This window comes from Narcine bancroftii, chromosome 11, assembly GCF_036971445.1.
Source record: "Narcine bancroftii isolate sNarBan1 chromosome 11, sNarBan1.hap1, whole genome shotgun sequence".
Lineage (NCBI taxonomy): Eukaryota > Metazoa > Chordata > Chondrichthyes > Torpediniformes > Narcinidae > Narcine > Narcine bancroftii.
The window spans coordinates 67,355,757-67,374,401 of NC_091479.1; the positions used below are offsets into that span (position 1 = coordinate 67,355,757).

General features: G+C 41.0%; 2 protein-coding genes across 13 annotated transcripts in view; both read left to right on the forward strand.

The window, feature by feature from the left end:
* The window catches only part of cnot4b (CCR4-NOT transcription complex, subunit 4b), a 182,259-nt gene that overhangs the window by 63,205 nt on the left and 100,409 nt on the right, over positions 1-18,645 (forward strand). For all 12 annotated transcript variants that reach the window (XM_069903203.1, XM_069903206.1, XM_069903207.1 and 9 more), the window contains one exon: positions 15,790-16,030. In XM_069903203.1, coding sequence (XP_069759304.1) covers positions 15,857-16,030 — 174 coding nt within the window. In that variant the 5' untranslated portion in view covers positions 15,790-15,856. The remainder of the gene's footprint in view (positions 1-15,789; positions 16,031-18,645) is intronic.
* On the forward strand, positions 13,811-15,847 carry LOC138745222 (uncharacterized abhydrolase domain-containing protein DDB_G0269086-like). Its single transcript, XM_069902283.1, has 2 exons — positions 13,811-14,898; positions 15,790-15,847. Exons 1-2 carry the CDS (start codon positions 13,811-13,813, stop codon positions 15,845-15,847), a joined length of 1,146 nt encoding a protein of 381 aa, XP_069758384.1.

Genomic DNA, 18,645 nt, shown 5'->3' on the forward strand with positions numbered 1-18,645 from the left:
CATTTTCATTGAAATACGTGAAACAAATATAAGAATCATCCAAGACCAATTCATTAAAAATGCCCCCCTCCTCTTTTGTTCAGTCTCTTTCGAGAATTAAAACTGGGATGAAGTTGATGGATGTTTGGAAAATAGAGCAAATAAAAGTTACCCTGGATTTATTAAAGGGGATTGTGTTTAAGTTGACATTTGAAATGACAAATTAGGTTAACTGTTAATTTTTAAAGGCATTTGCTTACTATATTATGAATATGAGCAAAACTAATTCTTGGGACAGGTTCATGCTTCAGGTGCTAAGTGTAATGGTTGCCATTTGGACTGAAGAATGTTAAACAATGGTAGTTGCCACTGTCAGTGGAATTGTTGTTTTTGATATTTGGTCATCTAAATTTCAAAGTTTGCAAGTGATAAGAGATGTGTTTCTCCAGAGTAAAATATTTTAGGATTAGTGTTGAGCATGCAGAAACTTGGCATATGAAGTGACCTAGAAATATGATGCATTCCAGTCATTACTATTAGAAGCAATATAAATGTGACAATTTTATAAAAGATGCAGGAACAGATGTACTTGGAGATTGTAGAGATACATCATGAAAGCAGCCTTTCAGCCCACTGAGTCCACACTAATTATTCTTACCGTCAACAATTTCTCCTATTCCACTCTTTCTCCAGATTGAAGATGTAGCTATGAGAGTTCATTTGGGCATCAGGCCTGTTCTCTATTGCCCAGATGGAGCAGTCCTTGTTCCAAGCTAATGTGGAAGCACTGCCCCAGCTCTTGCTCTGATGCATTGACAGCATCATTTGTGCTGTATCCTGCACCAGTACAAAACTCAAATTTTATTACCTTCGCTGACAATTTCGACCTTGCTTTCACGTTTATGTGGTCCATCTCTGCATTTCCCTTTCTGGAACTATCTTTATGATAGTCCAGCTACTCATAGCTTTCATTGTTCAAATTGTGAGGCCTTGCTCTCTGGTGCCTCTAAAAATGGTTTTCTTATGGACATATGGCTTCTCCTCTGCCATTGTGGATAGGGCTCTCAACTGCATGTCTTCTACTTCCCAGATTTTTCCTCTTACCCCCTCTCCTCTGGTGCTCACTTTCCACCCCACCAGCCTTCACAATGAGAAGAATAAAAGTGAATCTGGAGATAGGAGGACAAATTGAGAAGGCTCATTTTTAAAACAGGGTAAAATATCTTTAAACCAAATTCTACTAAGCTTTCCCAATGCAGGTTAGATCTTTGGTGGTTGAAGGTTCATTCCTGGTCACCACACCAAGGTGGGGAAAAAAGGGTTAAGTCATTGGAGATATGGGCTACAATATCACCACAAATGAGGAGTATCAATTATGTGTGGTTACTTAGAGAATAATGAAGAATGATCAGAGTCTGATAATACATGCAAAATTTATGAACTTGAATAAAGTGAATGAGTGTGAATAAAAATGTTTTATAAGGTAGATATTTATGATTTGTAATAAACTGCCCAAAAGGAGTTTGGGTAAATATACCAACAGAAATGGACAATTGTACACTTAATTGGTTAGCTCCATGGAAAACCTAGCACTGACACAATGGACTAAATTTCCACTGCCAATGCTGGGATGACTGATTTCAACAAGGTTAGTTCTAGCAAGCCAGCTCATTCTTAACACACCTCTGCTCTGCCAGAAAGTTTGTTGGTCCATATATTGCCATCCTGCTATTAAGGCCAGTAGAGGGCATTCTTCACATGTGCATTTTTCAGAATGAAAGGATTTTTAAGAGATACAAGATTGTTATAAACAGTTTTTAAAATTAAAATAATTTAATTTAGACATGCTGCACAGTAACAGGCCATTTCAGTCCTCGAGTCCGTTCTACCCAATTAACGTACCCCTGGTACGTTTCAAATGCTGGGAGGAAACCGGAGCCCCAGGGGAAAATTCATGCAAATAATTTTGCAAAAGGTCATCGCTGAAATACATTACTGTAACATTTATTATTTCAAGAAACGATATCTGAGTTGAAACATTAGGGGATGGAATGCAGTGTTTTGTTCAGTTTACACTTGAAAGAATGAAAAGGAACCTAATGCACTGAATACATTTCTTGCTGACTACTTTCAGTTTAGGAAGTTAGAAGTTCAGAAGCTTTCCCATGACATCATCCAGGCTGCATATAGGAGGAGTCACGTGATGCAGTAGTGGCCGGACGGTGAACTCCAGCCCTCTCCAGAAAAGTCGGGAAAAACAAAGGAAAACACAAAGGCACAGAAATAAAAGTTACAGAAAAGTGAGTATAAAGGTGGAAAGAAGATGGCGACAAAAAAAGAAAAATCGAAAGCAACGGTAAGAAGAGAGGAAGAGAAGACAAAGGAGGAAAAAGGTGAAGGCCTTACCTGTCCGAAGAGGCCCGCTGCGGAGAGAGAAACCCGCTCCCTCAGGTCGGTAAATAATGGACTACAAAAATGGCTCGCTGAGCCGAGTAAAAGTGCGCAACCGCGCATGCGCGAGGAATCGCGCGTGCGCGATGCGAATGGAAAAAAAACACACCAACGGGAGGGGGGACCAGCTGGGGAGTCGATCTCCACAGCCGGCAACGACAGCTGCAGAACACCTGCAGCAAGAAGAGACCACAGAAGACAATAGAAACAAGAAAGAAGAGAAGGAAAGGGCACCAAAGAAACAACAGATGGCCAACCCAGAGGAAGAGGAAGAGTACAGTGAAATAGAAGAAGAAAAGGAAGGCAAGGTAAAGGATATACTTTCTCTTATTAAAGGATACATGGAGTCATTTAAAGAATGGCAAACACAGGAATTTAAGGATTTAAGAAAAAGAATAAACAACACAGAAGAGAAAATGAATAAAATAGAGATGACCTTAACAGAAATGGGAAAGAAAATGGACAAGATGGAAGAGCGGGCAGTAGCAGCAGAAATGGAGGTAGAAGACTTAAAAAAGAAATTGGAGGAATCTAATAAAAAAACTAAAGAGACACAAGAACTACTTGCTCAAAAAATAGATACAATGGAAAATTATAACAGAAGAAATAACATAAAAATAGTGGGCCTTAAGGAAGATGAAGAAGGCAAGAATATGAGGGAGTTTATAAAAGAGTGGATCCCTAAGACCCTAGGATGTCCAGAACTACAGCAAGAAATGGAAATAGAAAGGGCACATAGAGTATGGGCCTCTAAACCACAACCACAACAAAAACCAAGATCTATTGTAGTAAAATTCCTAAGATATACTACAAGAGAAAAGGTACTGGAGAAGACAATGGAAAAAGTAAGAGAGGGCAACAAACCACTGGAGTATAAAGGGCAAAAAATCTTCATTTATCCAGATATAAGTTTTGAACTCCTAAAGAAGAGAAAAGAGTTCAATACAGCAAAGGCGATTTTATGGAAGAAAGGGTATAAATTTATACTAAAACATCCAGCGGTATTGAAAATATTTATTCCAGGACAACAAAACAGACTATTCTCGGATCCAGAAGAAGCACGAAAATTTGCAGAACAATTACAAAAATAGACTGAGGGAGGAAGACGGGTAATGAGAGTTAAAATGATCACGATTGATATGTATGTGGGTAAAGACAAAAAAGACTGAGGGACGAAGACGGGTAATGAGAGTAAAAATGATCACGATTGATATGTATGCGGGTAAAGAGGTATAAGAGTGAATAGAGACAATGTGCATACGTGAAAGTATCTGTACTTAGAGGAAAATATAGATAGTATAGACAAGAATTAATAAGGGAAGGTAATGGAATAGAGAGAATAAGGAGGGAATTAAAAGAATGACCTTTGTGACATATGAAAAGTGAAATCTTTTCTGGGGGGGGGCGGGGTGGGGGGAAATAGCGGTCACTGCAAAATCAGTTGACGCTTGCGAGTGGATTCGTAAATCCAAATGGAGAGGGGAGATGTGGTTGTCCGACAAGGGATAAAGGACAACTCAGGAGGGGAAGGGGAGATTGGGGATAAATAAGATAGAAATAGGAGAATAAGGAAAATGTTGGATGTTGTAAGAATGTTGTCTTATAAAGAGTTGAAAATAAGAAAACAAAAATGGAAAAGGAGGAAAGGTAATGATGGAAAAACGGAAAGAGAAGATAAACAAAATATAAAAGGGCTACGCTGAACTATATGACTTTAAATATTAATGGAATACATAACCAAATTAAAAGGAAGAAACTACTAAATTTAAATGAATAAATGTATTCCATTAGAAAAAATAACATATAGGTTAAGAAATAATATTGAAATATTCGAATAAGTATAGGAGCCTTACATTAAATACAATAGCGAAAACCTACCGGGGACAAACATTACCTAAATTGATGGAAGGAGAAGGAAAGAAAAGAATGGACTCAGTAGAATTTCTGGTGTATTTTTGTTGAATGACAACATTGTCTGACTGGCTTAATGCAACCTAGATTGTATACCTAAAATGGATGGGGGGGGTGGGGGGGAGAAAAAGTCACTGTATATGTGTGAAAAAGAAATAGTGTATATCATGGCTAATGTGATTTATGGTGTGAAAAATAAAAAATTTAAAAAATAAAAAAAATCCAGGCTGCAAATACACATTCAGAGTTCACTGCAAAAGTATGAAAGAGGTATATGACGTGCCAATTCGATTCTTCAAACTGTTGCAAATGTGTGATTAAAAATAGTAAAACATTGTCGTTTTGGAAACAGGAGATACACCCAACATGTTTAATTTATTGAAACTCTATGAATTTTGAGGGTTATCTGAGTATCTTTGGTGTTCTAGAGAAACAGAAGTGCAACTGTTGAAGTATACTTAACAAGGAAGCAGGTATTGACATTATTAGCCCTTCATATTTTCTGTGTCATTCAGTAAAGGTATGACTGATCTTTTACCATGAAAATTGAACAGTCTATAGCCCCTTTACAGTTGTATCCCACTAAGTTGGCCATTCATTGTCCCAGGATAGGAATGGCATTTGTACTGTCCACACTTGACCACTCTTAACTGGGACACGGCATGTTTTTACACTTGCAAGGAACCATCCCCGGGGCTAGGATTGTTCTACCTTCTACCGGTTATGACTCATTGAGCGTTGGTGGATCTGATCAATGTATTATGATTTTATATTCAAACAAAATGAATCATGCCTAATTATAACATAATTAGGCTTTATGTACAGCACCATATAAGCCCTGTTGTTGTTGTGCCAACCTATATAAACCTTCATAAGACACCGTGGGAAAATGCTAGCAGTAAATAACAATAGCGGACAATTTTTAAACAGTGTGAGAAAGTTGTAGCACTAATAGTGCACAATTTATAAAGAATGAGGGAAAGTTGGTAGCACTATCACATACAATCTATAAATACCATGAGGTAGATCTGCCCTTCCATATTGCCTTGCACCAGAGAAAGGGCTGTATGTACGGCTGCATGCTCAGAGCACTAATGGAGGGGTTTCTCTACCCCCAGCATTCTGGGAAGTCAGGTCCGCCATCTCTTTTTCCTGCGGTCTTTATAAATTGTGTGCTACAGTGCTACCAGCTTTCCCACGCTGTTTAAAATTTGTCTGCTATTGCTTTTTATTTTCCTCTCTCTCTCCCACTGATTTCCCCCCCCCCCCCATGGCAAAGTTTATACCTTCATTTTAATCTTCACATTCCTGCACTCATGTCAAAACTTGGGTAATTTCTATGCCAGAATTCAATTGCCTGTTCTACACTAGCCTGATTGTATCGTTAGCGTCTGCAGACATTTAGGAGTCAAGGCAGTCTATCCCTGGCGTTAGATGATATCATCTCATGCCGCCATTGAGAAGATTTTGCTTTCATATTAGACCCTTTTTAGACTGATTTTCTGTTAATTCCTCGAACCACTTGTAAGTGTGAAAGGAGCTTATGAGATCACCTGTCAGCTTTCTTAAACCTGAAGAATGGTGGTTGAATTTACTGTCTTTTTCTCAAGATGAGCTCATCTTCTAAAGAGTACATTTGGTGAATCTTTTCTGCACTCGCTATGTTGTGAATATTCTTGGGTAAGTACTCCAGGTGTGGTTGCACTAAGGCAATGCCATGAACTTCCTCCAAGAAGATGTCTTGAGGAACTCGATGGGATAATCAATGAGAGAAAAAGGAATCAAGATTTTGTGAAGAGGCTTCCCATCTATCCCTCATTCAGGGGGTGAGGATTCCATCCCATTCTCAACCAGGAAAATCAAGAGCACTGGCCGTCATGACAAATCCATAAAATCCTGATATTGTCTTATACCTTTTTTGTGGGTGTCTTGAATGTTGTGTGTAACTGTGGTTATTTAAGTGTTAAATGTGGGGGGGGGGGTGGGGGGGAGGGAGGGGGACAAAAAGAGCTTGAACCCTGCAGAATACTTTGTATAAAACTGATCATTGTAAACTGTAGTCAATGCTGATGCTGTTAACATTGACGCTGATATTGTTGATAACTGTTTGAGTTTGTTTGGAGAATTATAAATAAAATTTTTTTTTTAATTTGTGAAGCGGGGAGATGTCCAGTGTAAGATGGAAGAGGCCAGATAAAATTGGTGAGCAAGGGAGGTGAAAAGGATGATGGGCAGGTGCAGATGATGAAGGTTCGTGTTTGGTGATAGGCAGGTGATTGGTAAGTAACAGAACAGATGGGATGGGAGAATGGGTTGAACAAGATGAGCTGGGGAGGGTGCACTCACATTGTACTGTCAGTACTTTTATAATTGTTTGCTTGCTGAATGTGCTTGTTTTTATTTGAACATAGTTATTTATATAGAGCACTTTTTTTAAAACTTCTATTGGATGCTAAATTGTATTTCATTGGCTTTGTATTTTACTGACACAATGACATTAAAGTTGACTCTAATCTAATTGGAAATGAAGGCTACCCCTGCTGGAATCTAAGTAAAGGAGGTGATAACAGTGGGACCTGGAAGTCAAGTTTATTATCATCTGATTGTACAGTACAACCCCACAAAACAGCATTCTCCAGACCTCGGTACAAAACGTGCAGACACTCAACCAGACATAATGTGCATACGGACAAATAGTACAAATGGAGGACAAGTATTCATATATACAAATAAATATTGTTTTGTGGATATGAGAGTCTTGGGTGCTTAGTGCAGCAGTCCCTTAAGTCATTCAGCATTCTTACTGCCTGATAATGCTGGTTTTGATGCTGCTATATCTTTCCTGATGGAAACATCTGGAAGAAGCTATGTTCAGGATAGAAGGGGTCCTCAATGCTCAATGATTTTTGCACATCCTCTTTAGACAATGATCCCAGTAGTTCACGTCGTTTGGGGGGGGGGGGGGGGGATGTGGAAGGGAGACTCCATTGAACCTCTCTGCCACTCGTATAGTCATGTGGATTGACTTCCAATCCATTTCTCTGCAACAACTGTACCACATTGTGATGCAGCAGGACAGGATGCTCTTGGCAGAGATCCTGTAGAAGGTTGACCTAATGGTGGCTGATAATCTTGCATGCTTCAGCCTTCTGAGGAAATGCAGTTGCTATTGTGCATGACAGACCAGTGAGGAGGTGTGTGTCCACTAGTTAATGAACTCCAAGGAACTTGATGCTCTCCACTACAGAGTTGTTGATCTGTATTTCTGGTCCTCCTGAAGCCCATGACCAACTCCTTCGTCTTGTCCACGTTGAGATTCAGGATGTTACTCTCGCACCATATCACAAGATTTGCCACCTCTTCTCTGTAGTGTGATGAGGCCAACTACTGTTGTGTTATCTGCAAACTTCATGACACTGTCGAGGAGAGAGGTGAAGAACGATAGGCCCAGAAGTAGGAGGGGATAATTGGGGAAATGTGTGCATGGAGGTGGAACGACCAGGAGGCAGGGGAGGTAAATGGGAAGGTGGTGGAAGGATTGGTAGGAAAAGGTACAAAATAAAGGGGGTGGTGATAGACAGGAGATTGTTGGTAGGGGTGAGGGGAACATGTGTAAGGGTTAACTGAAAGTCAAAAAAAAAGTTTGTGTCATTGAAATGTAAGCTCCCCAGGTGGGATGCGAGGTGCTGTTGCTCGTCCTTGCTTTGGCAGTCGAGAAGGCTAATGATGGAGAGTGTTTGTGGCAATTAGAAAGCAGAGTTGAAATAGCATGCAACTGAGCGTGAGCAGGCACTCTACACTTGATCCATCGAATGTAGAGGAGGCCAAATTAGCAAGCAGTAGATGAGATTAGAAGAGGTGCACGTGAGTCTCTGCCTCATCTGGAAGGGCTGTGTAAATCCCTTGACAATCGTGAGGGAGGAGGTGCAAGAACAAGAGTTGATTATTCATCCAGTTGCAGGGGAAATGCCAGGGGAAAGGGTGTGTCGGGAAGAATGTACAGACAAGGACGTTATGGAAGGAGTGATGGGGCAGAAGAGATGGGGAGGGATAGACTTAGCTGGTGGTGGGAAATTGTTGCACATGGTTTCTGCTGGATTACTGTGGTAGTGTTTTGCTTGTCAATCTTATCAGGCTTTATTGTCTTCACTTGTTATTCAAATTTGAGGCTGGATTCAGTTTGAACTTGATCATTATTCGTGTTAAATTTATATGATTTATTCCTTAAAAAGCCATGAACTGAAACAATAGTGATTTCTCATTGCACAGTACTACATTAAAATTAACCTGTTCACTTGTAGGTTCTTCAACATGCTGGTGTAGATAACTTACTAAATGCTATTGCTATTACTGTCATTTGGTTTACCCAAAGTATACACAAATTCTCATGTTTTTCTTTTATCCTCATTACATGCACCTCTAATTTCCAGATTTAAACCATACCCACATTATCATTACTCTTTGAAAACATCCACACAATTGCGACCAAACTTTTTTCTTCCTTTTCCTTACCTCCACCTAAATGGACTCCAGTGGATTTTCTTCCTCTTGACAATTCATAATCCTATTCTTTAAAAATCTGATTTCTACTAACATTGTGTAGACAGAAGCTGGAATCTTAATGATGTTGGTTTTTAATTTTAGACATTGGTCTGTGGTTTTGTGAATTTTTTAAACTACCTGTATGAGAAACTGGAGTTGCTTCTGAGAACATGATGATATCTAGGGTAAGGACCAATTGATTACAAGGATTCGCCCTTTTCCTTGAGTGAGTGATAAGAGGACCTCCACAGTAAGCTGTAACGAAGGTATATACCCTTATCCAAGGATTGCAGTATTATCAAAAAACTGGCCATTTTACAAAAGAATGAGTGAAAGCAGTTATGAGAAGAAAACCTTATTGTGCAATCTTCCCTTGTTTGAAGCCATGTGCCTTGAGCACCATCTTTGAAAATGTCTCGCTCCCAAGGAGCTGCAGTTTTCAAATGAACACGCATGAGTAGCTGTCATGGTAATCTGTCTTATACCATAAGAACAGCTTTTCAAAGAACTGTCAAATCCTTGACAGTTCAATCTCTGCCATGCTGGGAAGTCTATGGCCACACAAATATTAGCCTCAATAATGTATCTTTTAGGTTCTGGAAAGTTGCTTTGAAATTGAACAAAACAATCGTGACAACACTGAAAGATGTGAGGTATTAACCAAATTTGTATACCCACTACTCTAAGAAGTTATGGTTGAGTAAAGAGAAAAAGTTGATTTAATGTTTTGCTGTTGATGCCTGAATCCTGATACCTTCATTTATTAACTCATCAGATATATATCTCAAATATTTTCTGCATGTACATTATTTTTGTTGACCCTTGAACCTGGTTTATAGAACATTGCAGAACACTACAGGCCATTTGGGCCATTACATTTTCTGACCTACATAACCCTCTCAATGATCTAAACCTCTGCCTCATACCTGTGGAATCAGAGAAAACTATAGCACAGAAAACAGGCCATTTGAAACGTCATTCCATTAGTCCCACTGACCTGCACCCATTTCATAACCCTCCAGACCTCTCCCATCCAATTTATTCTTAAAACTTAAGTGAGTCCCCTTTACCACATCAGATGGCAGGTTGTTCCATATTCCCACCACTCTCTGAGTGAAGTTCCCCCTAATGAGCCTACTCTCATTTACTGTCTATTCCTCTCATAATTTTGTAAACCGCTCTCAAATCTCCCCTCATTCTTCTGCGCGCTAAGGAACAAAGTCCCAACCTGTTTAATCTTTCCCTGTAATTCAACTCATGAAGACCCAGGAACATCCTAGTAAATCTTCTCTGTACTCTTTAGATCTTACTGATATCCTTCCTGTAGTTTGGCGACCAGAACTGCGCACTATCCAAATACTTGTATATCCAATCTCTCAGAACATTCTCTAATTTACCCACTACTGACGTCAAACTCTCCTGGTTTACTTTTGGAGCCTTTTTTTAAAGAACAGAACATCATGAGCTACGTTCCAATCCTCCGGCACCTCATTTGTGGGTAAGGACATTTTAAATATTTCTGCCAGGGCCACTGCAATTTCTACCCTAGTTTCCCTCAAGGTCTGAGGGAATAACCTGTCAGGTCAGGAAATATATCTACCATTATTCACTGTTCGACTGCAAGCAAATCCTCCTCTTTAATCTATATGTTCTATGCCACTACTGCTTGTTTCCCTTCCTTCCTAATACATCATGCCAGTTTCCTGAGTAAATACTGATGCAAAAAAAACTGTTTAAGATTTCCTCCATTTTGTTAGGCTTCACACATAGATGACCATTCTGATCTTCTAGGGGACCAATTTTATCCCTTTCTATCCTTTAACTCTTAGTATACTTGTAGAAATATTTTGGGTTTACCTTCACCTTATCTGCCAAAGCACCTCATATTTTTTTCCTTCCTAATTTCCTCCTTCAGTATTTTCTATACTCTTCTTGTAGCTCATTTGCTCCTTGTTGCCTATACCTGCTATACATCTCTCTTCCTTTTTACCGGATCACCAATATCCCTTGAAAACCAAGGTTCCCTGTGCCTCTTAACTTGGCTGTTAATCATGAAAGGAACATGCAAACTCTGCACTCTCAAAATTTCACCTTTGAAGGTCTTCCACTTACTGAACACATCCTTGCCAGAAAACAACATCCCAATCCACTCTTTCTATATCCTTTTTCATTTCCACAAAGTTGGCCTTTCTCCAATTTAGAATCTCAACTTGGACCAGACCTATCATCCATAATTGAAACTAATGACATTATGGTCACTGGACCCAAACTGTTTGCCTACATGTACATCTGTCACCTGACTTGTCTGGTTCCCAAATAGGAAATCAAGTATTGCACCCTCTCTCATTGGTACCTCTATATATTGATTTAGAAAACTTTCCTGAACATATTTGACAAACTCCAAGCCATCTAGCCCTTTTACAGTATGGGAGTTCTAGTCAATATGTGGAAAGTTTAAAATCTCCTACTCTCACAACTTTGTTTTTTACATTGGTCTGCTATCTCTCTACAATTCTCTCTGACCATTGGGCAGTCTATAATACAACCCTAACAGCATGGTCACACCTTTCCCGTTCTTCAACTCTACCCATATGGCATCTTTAGCCGAACCTCTGGGCTGTCCTCTCTAAGCACAGTTGTGATATTTTCCCTATCAATGCTGCTCCTTCCCCTTTCACCCCTCCACTTCTCTCATGTCTGAATTAGAACCATATAACCATTTACGGAGTGAAAACAAGCCATGTTGGCCTTTCGAATCTGCACCGGTTCATTGATTTTGTGCGCCCTCTTCAGGCATTGGTCCCGGTAGATCTTCATTCAGTAACGAGGGACGAATTCAATGCAGGTGGAATCAGTCGTAGAAATGTTTGTGAAACGTGCAGTTCAATACTTCATAGCTACTCTTCGAAAATTGAATATTCTGGTCCTTTCCCCCATTTCACCTGCCACCTGGCCCCCCCCCTCCAACCCTGACCCTGGAACATTGAGCTGCCAGTCCTTCCCCCATCTGCAACCAAGTCTCACTAATAGCAATAATATCATAATTCCACATGCCAATCCACACCCTCAGCTTTCTGACAATACTCCTTGCATTGAAATAAGTACATCTGAAAACATTTCTATCGCGTACAAACCTTTGATTTATCTCTATACATGCAGTCCTCCTCCACCACTTCACTATCTACTGTAACACGCTGGTTCCCATAAAACACTATTTTCCTTTCATCCATGTGCTTGTCTAAGAATCTTTTAAATGTCCCCTATTGTACCTGCCTCAACCACCACCCATGGCAATGCATTTCAGGCACCCATTACTTTCTGTATAAATCACTTACCCCTGATTTCTCCCCTAAATGTTCCTCACCTTCAACAGAGGTCCTTTGGTTTGTTAGTTATTCAAGAACATTTGGCTGCCTGATTATCCATTGTGCATTTGGAGTGATCCTGTGCCTTGGGGTGCAAGGATAGTGATTTTTAAAATAGATTTAAAATTATTAAGCTCTGGTTAGGATTAAATTTCACACTTCAAATAACCATTTTGCAGTCCTAGTTTAAGAATGGGGTGTATACAGATGAAGTGACTCATGGTGGTGTGTCACATGCACCCTGAATTTCTTCCTATTGTAAAGCTTAAACCAACCACTTGTTTGTTGAGTTAAAGAATAACAAAATTGTGTTGTTGCTTTGAATAAGACCTGCTAATATGCTGTGATATGAACTGGAATGTTCTGCACTATTTTTGCATGTGAAACTAAAAGCATCATGCTCCAGAAAAGGAGAGCCTTGCATTATAGCACAGTTCCTGGTACTTTTATGGGAAGGCAAAAGAAAAAGGATGCTGTGGTCAGGATTTGCATATTTTCTCACTGTTGAAATGTGTGGCACAATCTGTAGCTTGGATCTCCACACATTTTCAAAAACAAATGGAGATGTCATTGTAATACACCCAGTAAAGTAAGTCTTCTGGGCAGCACGTGTAAACCCATAGCAGCTGAAGTAGACTTCTTGATGCTGCCTTGATTCTAAATTCACTAAAACAATGTCCTACTTGAAATTAAATCATTAATTTGTGTGGTCGCAATTCCTCAAATATTCAACTGAGGATTCTGCAATGGCAACATTGAAAACAATCTGAATTTTCATAATTGCTATATTTAAGTCGATCACCATGACATGAGCTCACCACAATTCCTTAAGTTGAATTAGTCATACCTGTGTTTTTGGGGCAAGTCACACAGCCACTCCTGATGAGCATTCTCCAATTACCTACTTTACTACTTTATTTTTCTTCAGAGGCAAATAACCAAATTTGTCCTTCGTGGCTATGTATCCATCAAAACCTTTGGGGAAAAAAGCCATAAGTTTCCTAGACGTACATTCCATCATTGCTTAATCAATACAAAAACAGATTAATTATCTAATTGGTATTCTTAATCACATTCATTCAGCAATTGACATATAAAAATGCACTACCACATTTAGAAGAGTAAATCTGTGGATTGTGGTTTGTTAATTGAGAACATGTTGGGTATAATATCTCTTTGTAATGTACAGAGATAACGTGCATGTTATATTTAATGTGCAGTTTGTTGTCTGAAATTGATCCCCCAAAAAAATCAGTTTTGGCATCCTTGACCTTTCTCTTACTTCAATATGTGAGTGACCATTTTAAAATGAGGTTGAGTGTTGTTGCTCTGGAGGTGCTGGAGATGGATTTGGAAAGTTCCACAAGTTGATTTCTCACTTCTAGGTATGATGTCAATTATTTGTCATCCAATATCAGGAGTTAGGAATTTTGCTAGATTTTGTGTTGAGAGTACAGACTCAGTTGGTATTCAAATTGGGGTGTGGCCACAGCTTCAGTTTTTTCTTGTAGAATCAGTGTTTTGATTCAAGTTTACTCTGAATACGAAAATGCAGTACGAAGATGCAGTACGAAGATGCAGTACGAAGATGCAGTACGAAGATGCAGTACGAGAAGGTGCAGTACGAGAAGGTGCAGTACGAGAAGGTGCAGTACGAGAAGGTGCAGTACGAGAAGGTGCAGTACGAGAAGGTGCAGTACGAGAAGGTGCAGTACGAGAAGGTGCAGTACGAGAAGGTGCAGTACGAGAAGGTGCAGTACGAGAAGGTGCAGTACGAGAAGGTGCAGTACGAGAAGGTGCAGTACGAGAAGGTGCAGTACGAGAAGGTGCAGTACGAGAAGGTGCAGTACGAGAAGGTGCAGTACGAGAAGGTGCAGTACGAGAAGGTGCAGTACGAGAAGGTGCAGTACGAGAAGGTGCAGTACGAGAAGGTGCAGTACGAGAAGGTGCAGTACGAGAAGGTGCAGTACGAGAAGGTGCAGTACGAGAAGGTGCAGTACGAGAAGGTGCAGTACGAGAAGGTGCAGTACGAGAAGGTGCAGTACGAGAAGGTGCAGTACGAGAAGGTGCAGTACGAGAAGGTGCAGTACGAGAAGGTGCAGTACGAGAAGGTGCAGTACGAGAAGGTGCAGTACGAGAAGGTGCAGTACGAGAAGGTGCAGTACGAGAAGGTGCAGTACGAGAAGGTGCAGTACGAGAAGGTGCAGTACGAGAAGGTGCAGTACGAGAAGGTGCAGTACGAGAAGGTGCAGTACGAGAAGGTGCAGTACGAGAAGGTGCAGTACGAGAAGGTGCAGTACGAGAAGGTGCAGTACGAGAAGGTGCAGTACGAGAAGGTGCAGTACGAGAAGGTGCAGTACGAGAAGGTGCAGTACGAGAAGGTGCAGTACGAGAAGGTGCAGTACGAGAAGGTGCAGTACGAGAAGGTGCAGTACGAGAAGGTGCAGTACGAGAAGGTGCAGTACGAGAAGGTGCAGTACGAGAAGGTGCAGTACGAGAAGGTGCAGTACGAGAAGGTGCAGTACGAGAAGGTGCAGTACGAGAAGGTGCAGTACGAGAAGGTGCAGTACGAGAAGGTGCAGTACGAGAAGGTGCAGTACGAGAAGGTGCAGTACGAGAAACTCAGCAGGTCATGCAGCATTTATTGGAAGTAAGGGATAACCAATATTTTGGGCCTGGACTCTTCAGGTATGATAGATGCCTAACTTAAAAAAGTTCTTTTTTTTTTTACTTCCTATGGATGCTGTTTTACCCACTGAGTTTCTTCAACACTTTGGGGTATTGCACTGATCACAAGCATCTGCAGATTGTCGATTTTAATGGAGTATGAATCTTGCTTGTGCAAGTCACTTAGGCTATTGTCCCTTTTTTAAAAAAAAATCATAAGGTAAGACTGAAAGCTTTTTCTGTTTATGGGCTTGTATTAGAAATTTCTCCCCTCTTCCTGGAAAAAGGATGGTGTATCATCATTGAAAGACTTTATCCTTGTATATGAATGATTTGTTCCATAGCTTAAAGGTTAAAGTTCTTTGAGATTTAAGGAGTTGGCTCTTGCTAACATGTTCAAGATGTGACCTTCGACTCAAAGGATTTTTATTGCAAATGCAATCTCATTGTACAATGGTGCATTAGTTCCTCAAGCTGCCTTCAAGAGGAGATACCTAAAATTGATAAGGAACTTGATGGACTGTTAATTCTTTTAGCCCTGCACCTCAACCTCGCATGATAAATGAGCATGCAAATATTGAAAATAAAGTGAGGCAGATGGTACTGGGTGGAATTATTCCTTTGCCTCATGCCACTAAACCAGTCTTTAAATGAACATTCTGTAACATTGGTCCAAGATATTGACAGGTCCACTCTTCTTCCCTGGTTGGGGTGATTTGCTTTCTTGCATCATTCAAGAAGAGTTGATTTTCTGCAATTAGTGCAAAAGCTGCACTTGGAGAAACAGTGAGAATTTGTGCAAACTGGGCCATTGTAATTGTTTTTTTTTAAACATTCCTCCCATTCACTAACTCATTTTTCTTCTTTTACTCAGCTTTGAAACATACTCCGACTTGTGCAGTTTCGTTGGTGAGAAGTTGAACATCCTGTGATCGCTGGAGATGTCTCGCAGCCCTGACACGAAAGAGGACCCTGTCGAATGCCCACTCTGCATGGAGCCTCTTGAAATTGATGACATCAACTTCTTCCCTTGCACCTGTGGCTACCAGATCTGTCGTTTCTGTTGGCACCGTATACGCACAGACGAGAACGGGCTCTGTCCAGCCTGCAGAAAAGTAAGAGGTCATGAGCCAAGCACTGCTATCTGAGAATCTAATCGAATAGATGTATGAGTTTTTCCTGTTTGCTAGTACAATGTACAGATCCAAGTCTTATTTGCTGGAGCTTTCCAAATGCGTAAAACACACTAACTATATCTTAATTGATTAACACATAAGACAGCACAAAAATAAATAAAAATATAATAAAAGTAAAGATAAAGGTTCCACTATTGTCATGAAATACTACATTTAGAATTTAACATACATAAAATTCTTTAACTCTGCCTACCATAAGGAAGACACATTCACCACTTGTCCAGTGGTCCTCACAGAAATAAGGCCCCAGCAAGGAATGAACTCGTGACCCCTGGATTACAAGACCAGTACTCTAACCACTGAGCTATAAAAGGAAGAGAAAAATAAATAGAAAATGTAATTGGCTGGTGGTACAAAAAATACTCATCCATAATGCAGACTTCCTTTGGTCGTTTTGTAATAGTGTTTGTAGATTGGGTGATACTGGAAGGTGTATTGATTGTTGCTGCCGATTTCAATCACGCCAACCCGAAGACGGTCTTACCATGGTTTCAACAGCATGTGAATTTCACCACCAGAAGAGAGAGCCCCCTGGATTGTGTTTACACCAGTGTCCCTGATGTTTACAAGACTGCACCTCGCCCCCACCTTGGTTACTTGGATCACATATCTGTCCTGCTAACCCTGGCATACTGGGAAAGCAAACTAGGTCAGTTTGCAGGGGGATCAGGATGCTGCAAGACTGCTCTGAGACCAGGGACTGGAGCTGTTTCATGGAGACAGTCACCTACAATGGTCATTTAAACATGGAGGAGTTCATGACCTCAGTGACTAGCTACATCAGCAAGTGCATTAGGGTATCACTGAGATAATAAGCTTCACAACCAGGAACTAAGCAGAAACCGTGGTTGGATGCAGAGGTCCGGGCTCTTCTTTGAGCTCGTGATGTTACCTTCAGGGCAGATTGTAGGATGGTAGTAAAATCAGCCAGGGCTGAACACTCCCATGCAATCTGGAAGGCAATGTGGATACGCACAGAAGAACCACAAACAGCTGTGCGACACCAGCAACGTGAGGCGCAGGTGGAAAGTGATCAAGATTATAATGGATCATAAGTCAACCTTGCAAATTGAATACAAGGATGCCTCCTTTCTGACTGACTGAACACCTATGTATAGCTTGATGAGAGGAAAATTGATTGCGCCAAAGAAAACTCTGTGTTCCCCTGATGAACGGGCTCCCTGCATAGCTGCAGCCAAAGTGAAGAGAATCCTATCCAAGGTGAACTCACACGAGATGGCAATACCAAACAGCATTTCGGGCCAGGTACTGAAGGACCAATTGACGGAGGTCTTCACGGACATCTTAACACCTCACTGCAGCAGTCCATTGTTCCTGCAGGGTTCAAGACAATCACCATCATCCAAGAGGGTGACAATAACAGGCCACAATTATGAAATGCTTCGAGCGTCTGGTGATGGAACACCTCAAAGCATATCTCCCAGAGACGCTGGATCCATTTCAATTTGCTTATAGAAGAAACCGTTCCACACACAATGCCATAGCTTTGTTGCTTCACTCTGTCCTGGAGAACGATGCCTCATATGCTCGGCTATTGTTCATTGACTTCAGCTTGGTGTTTAATGCGATCATTCCCCAGAGACTGGTGGAAATCTGTCCTCGCTGGGATTCAACACCCCTATCTAAATGGATCCTGGGCTTCCTAATGGACTGTCAGGGTCAGTAGCAGAACATTAAGTACCGTCACGCTGAGCACTGGCACACCTCAGGGCTGTGTGCTCAGCCTGCTCCTATTACACTCCTGACCCATGACTGCATTGCCAGATCCAGCTTCAACAGCGTCATCAAGTTTGCAGATGACAACAGTAATTGGCCTTATCAGCAACAACAATTAGTCGCATTACAGAGAAGAGGTGGAAAATCTCATGATATGGTGTGAGAGTAACTACCCGAGTCTTAACGTGGACAAGGCGAAAGAATTGTGGACTTCAAGGGCCTGGAGTGACAACCCTCCACTATACATCAGCAACTCTTTAGTAGAGAGTGTGGAGAACATCATGTTCCTTGGAGTTCACTTAACTAGTGACCTATCATGGACACTCAACATCTCGTAACTTGTCAAGAAGGTACAACAGCGACTGCACTTACTGAGAAGACTGAAGTGGGCAAGGCAACCGGCTGCCATTATGTCAACCTCTATGGAGAGCGTCCTGGTCAGCTGCATCACAGTGTGGTGCATTTGTTGCAGAGAAATGGATCAGGGATAAATCCACAGAACCAAAAGAGTGGCAGAGAGGATCACTGGATTGTTCCCCACCCCCCTCCCCCCTTTCAACATGATCTACTGGGATTATTGTCTCAGGAAGGTGCACATAATCTGTAAGACCCCTTCCACCCTGCACACAGCATCTTTCAGCTGATCCCATCAGGGAAGAGATTCAGGAGAATCAGAGCCAGCACCACCAGGCTGAGGAACAGCTTCTTCCCACAGGTAGTGAGAACACTGAGCGACCAAAGGAACTGCTCCCACTAACCATCCGAGTCTCTCAAGACTTCGCACAAAGCTATATTTA

Bases quoted from the DNA above. Each gene is read 5' to 3' on its own strand.
- LOC138745222 (XM_069902283.1), top strand. From the start codon at position 13,811: ATGCAGTACGAAGATGCAGTACGAAGATGCAGTACGAAGATGCAGTAC. The intron at 14,899-15,789 runs GTAAGGGATAAC...TCTTTTACTCAG, and splicing joins TCATGCAGCATTTATTGGAA to CTTTGAAACATACTCCGACT.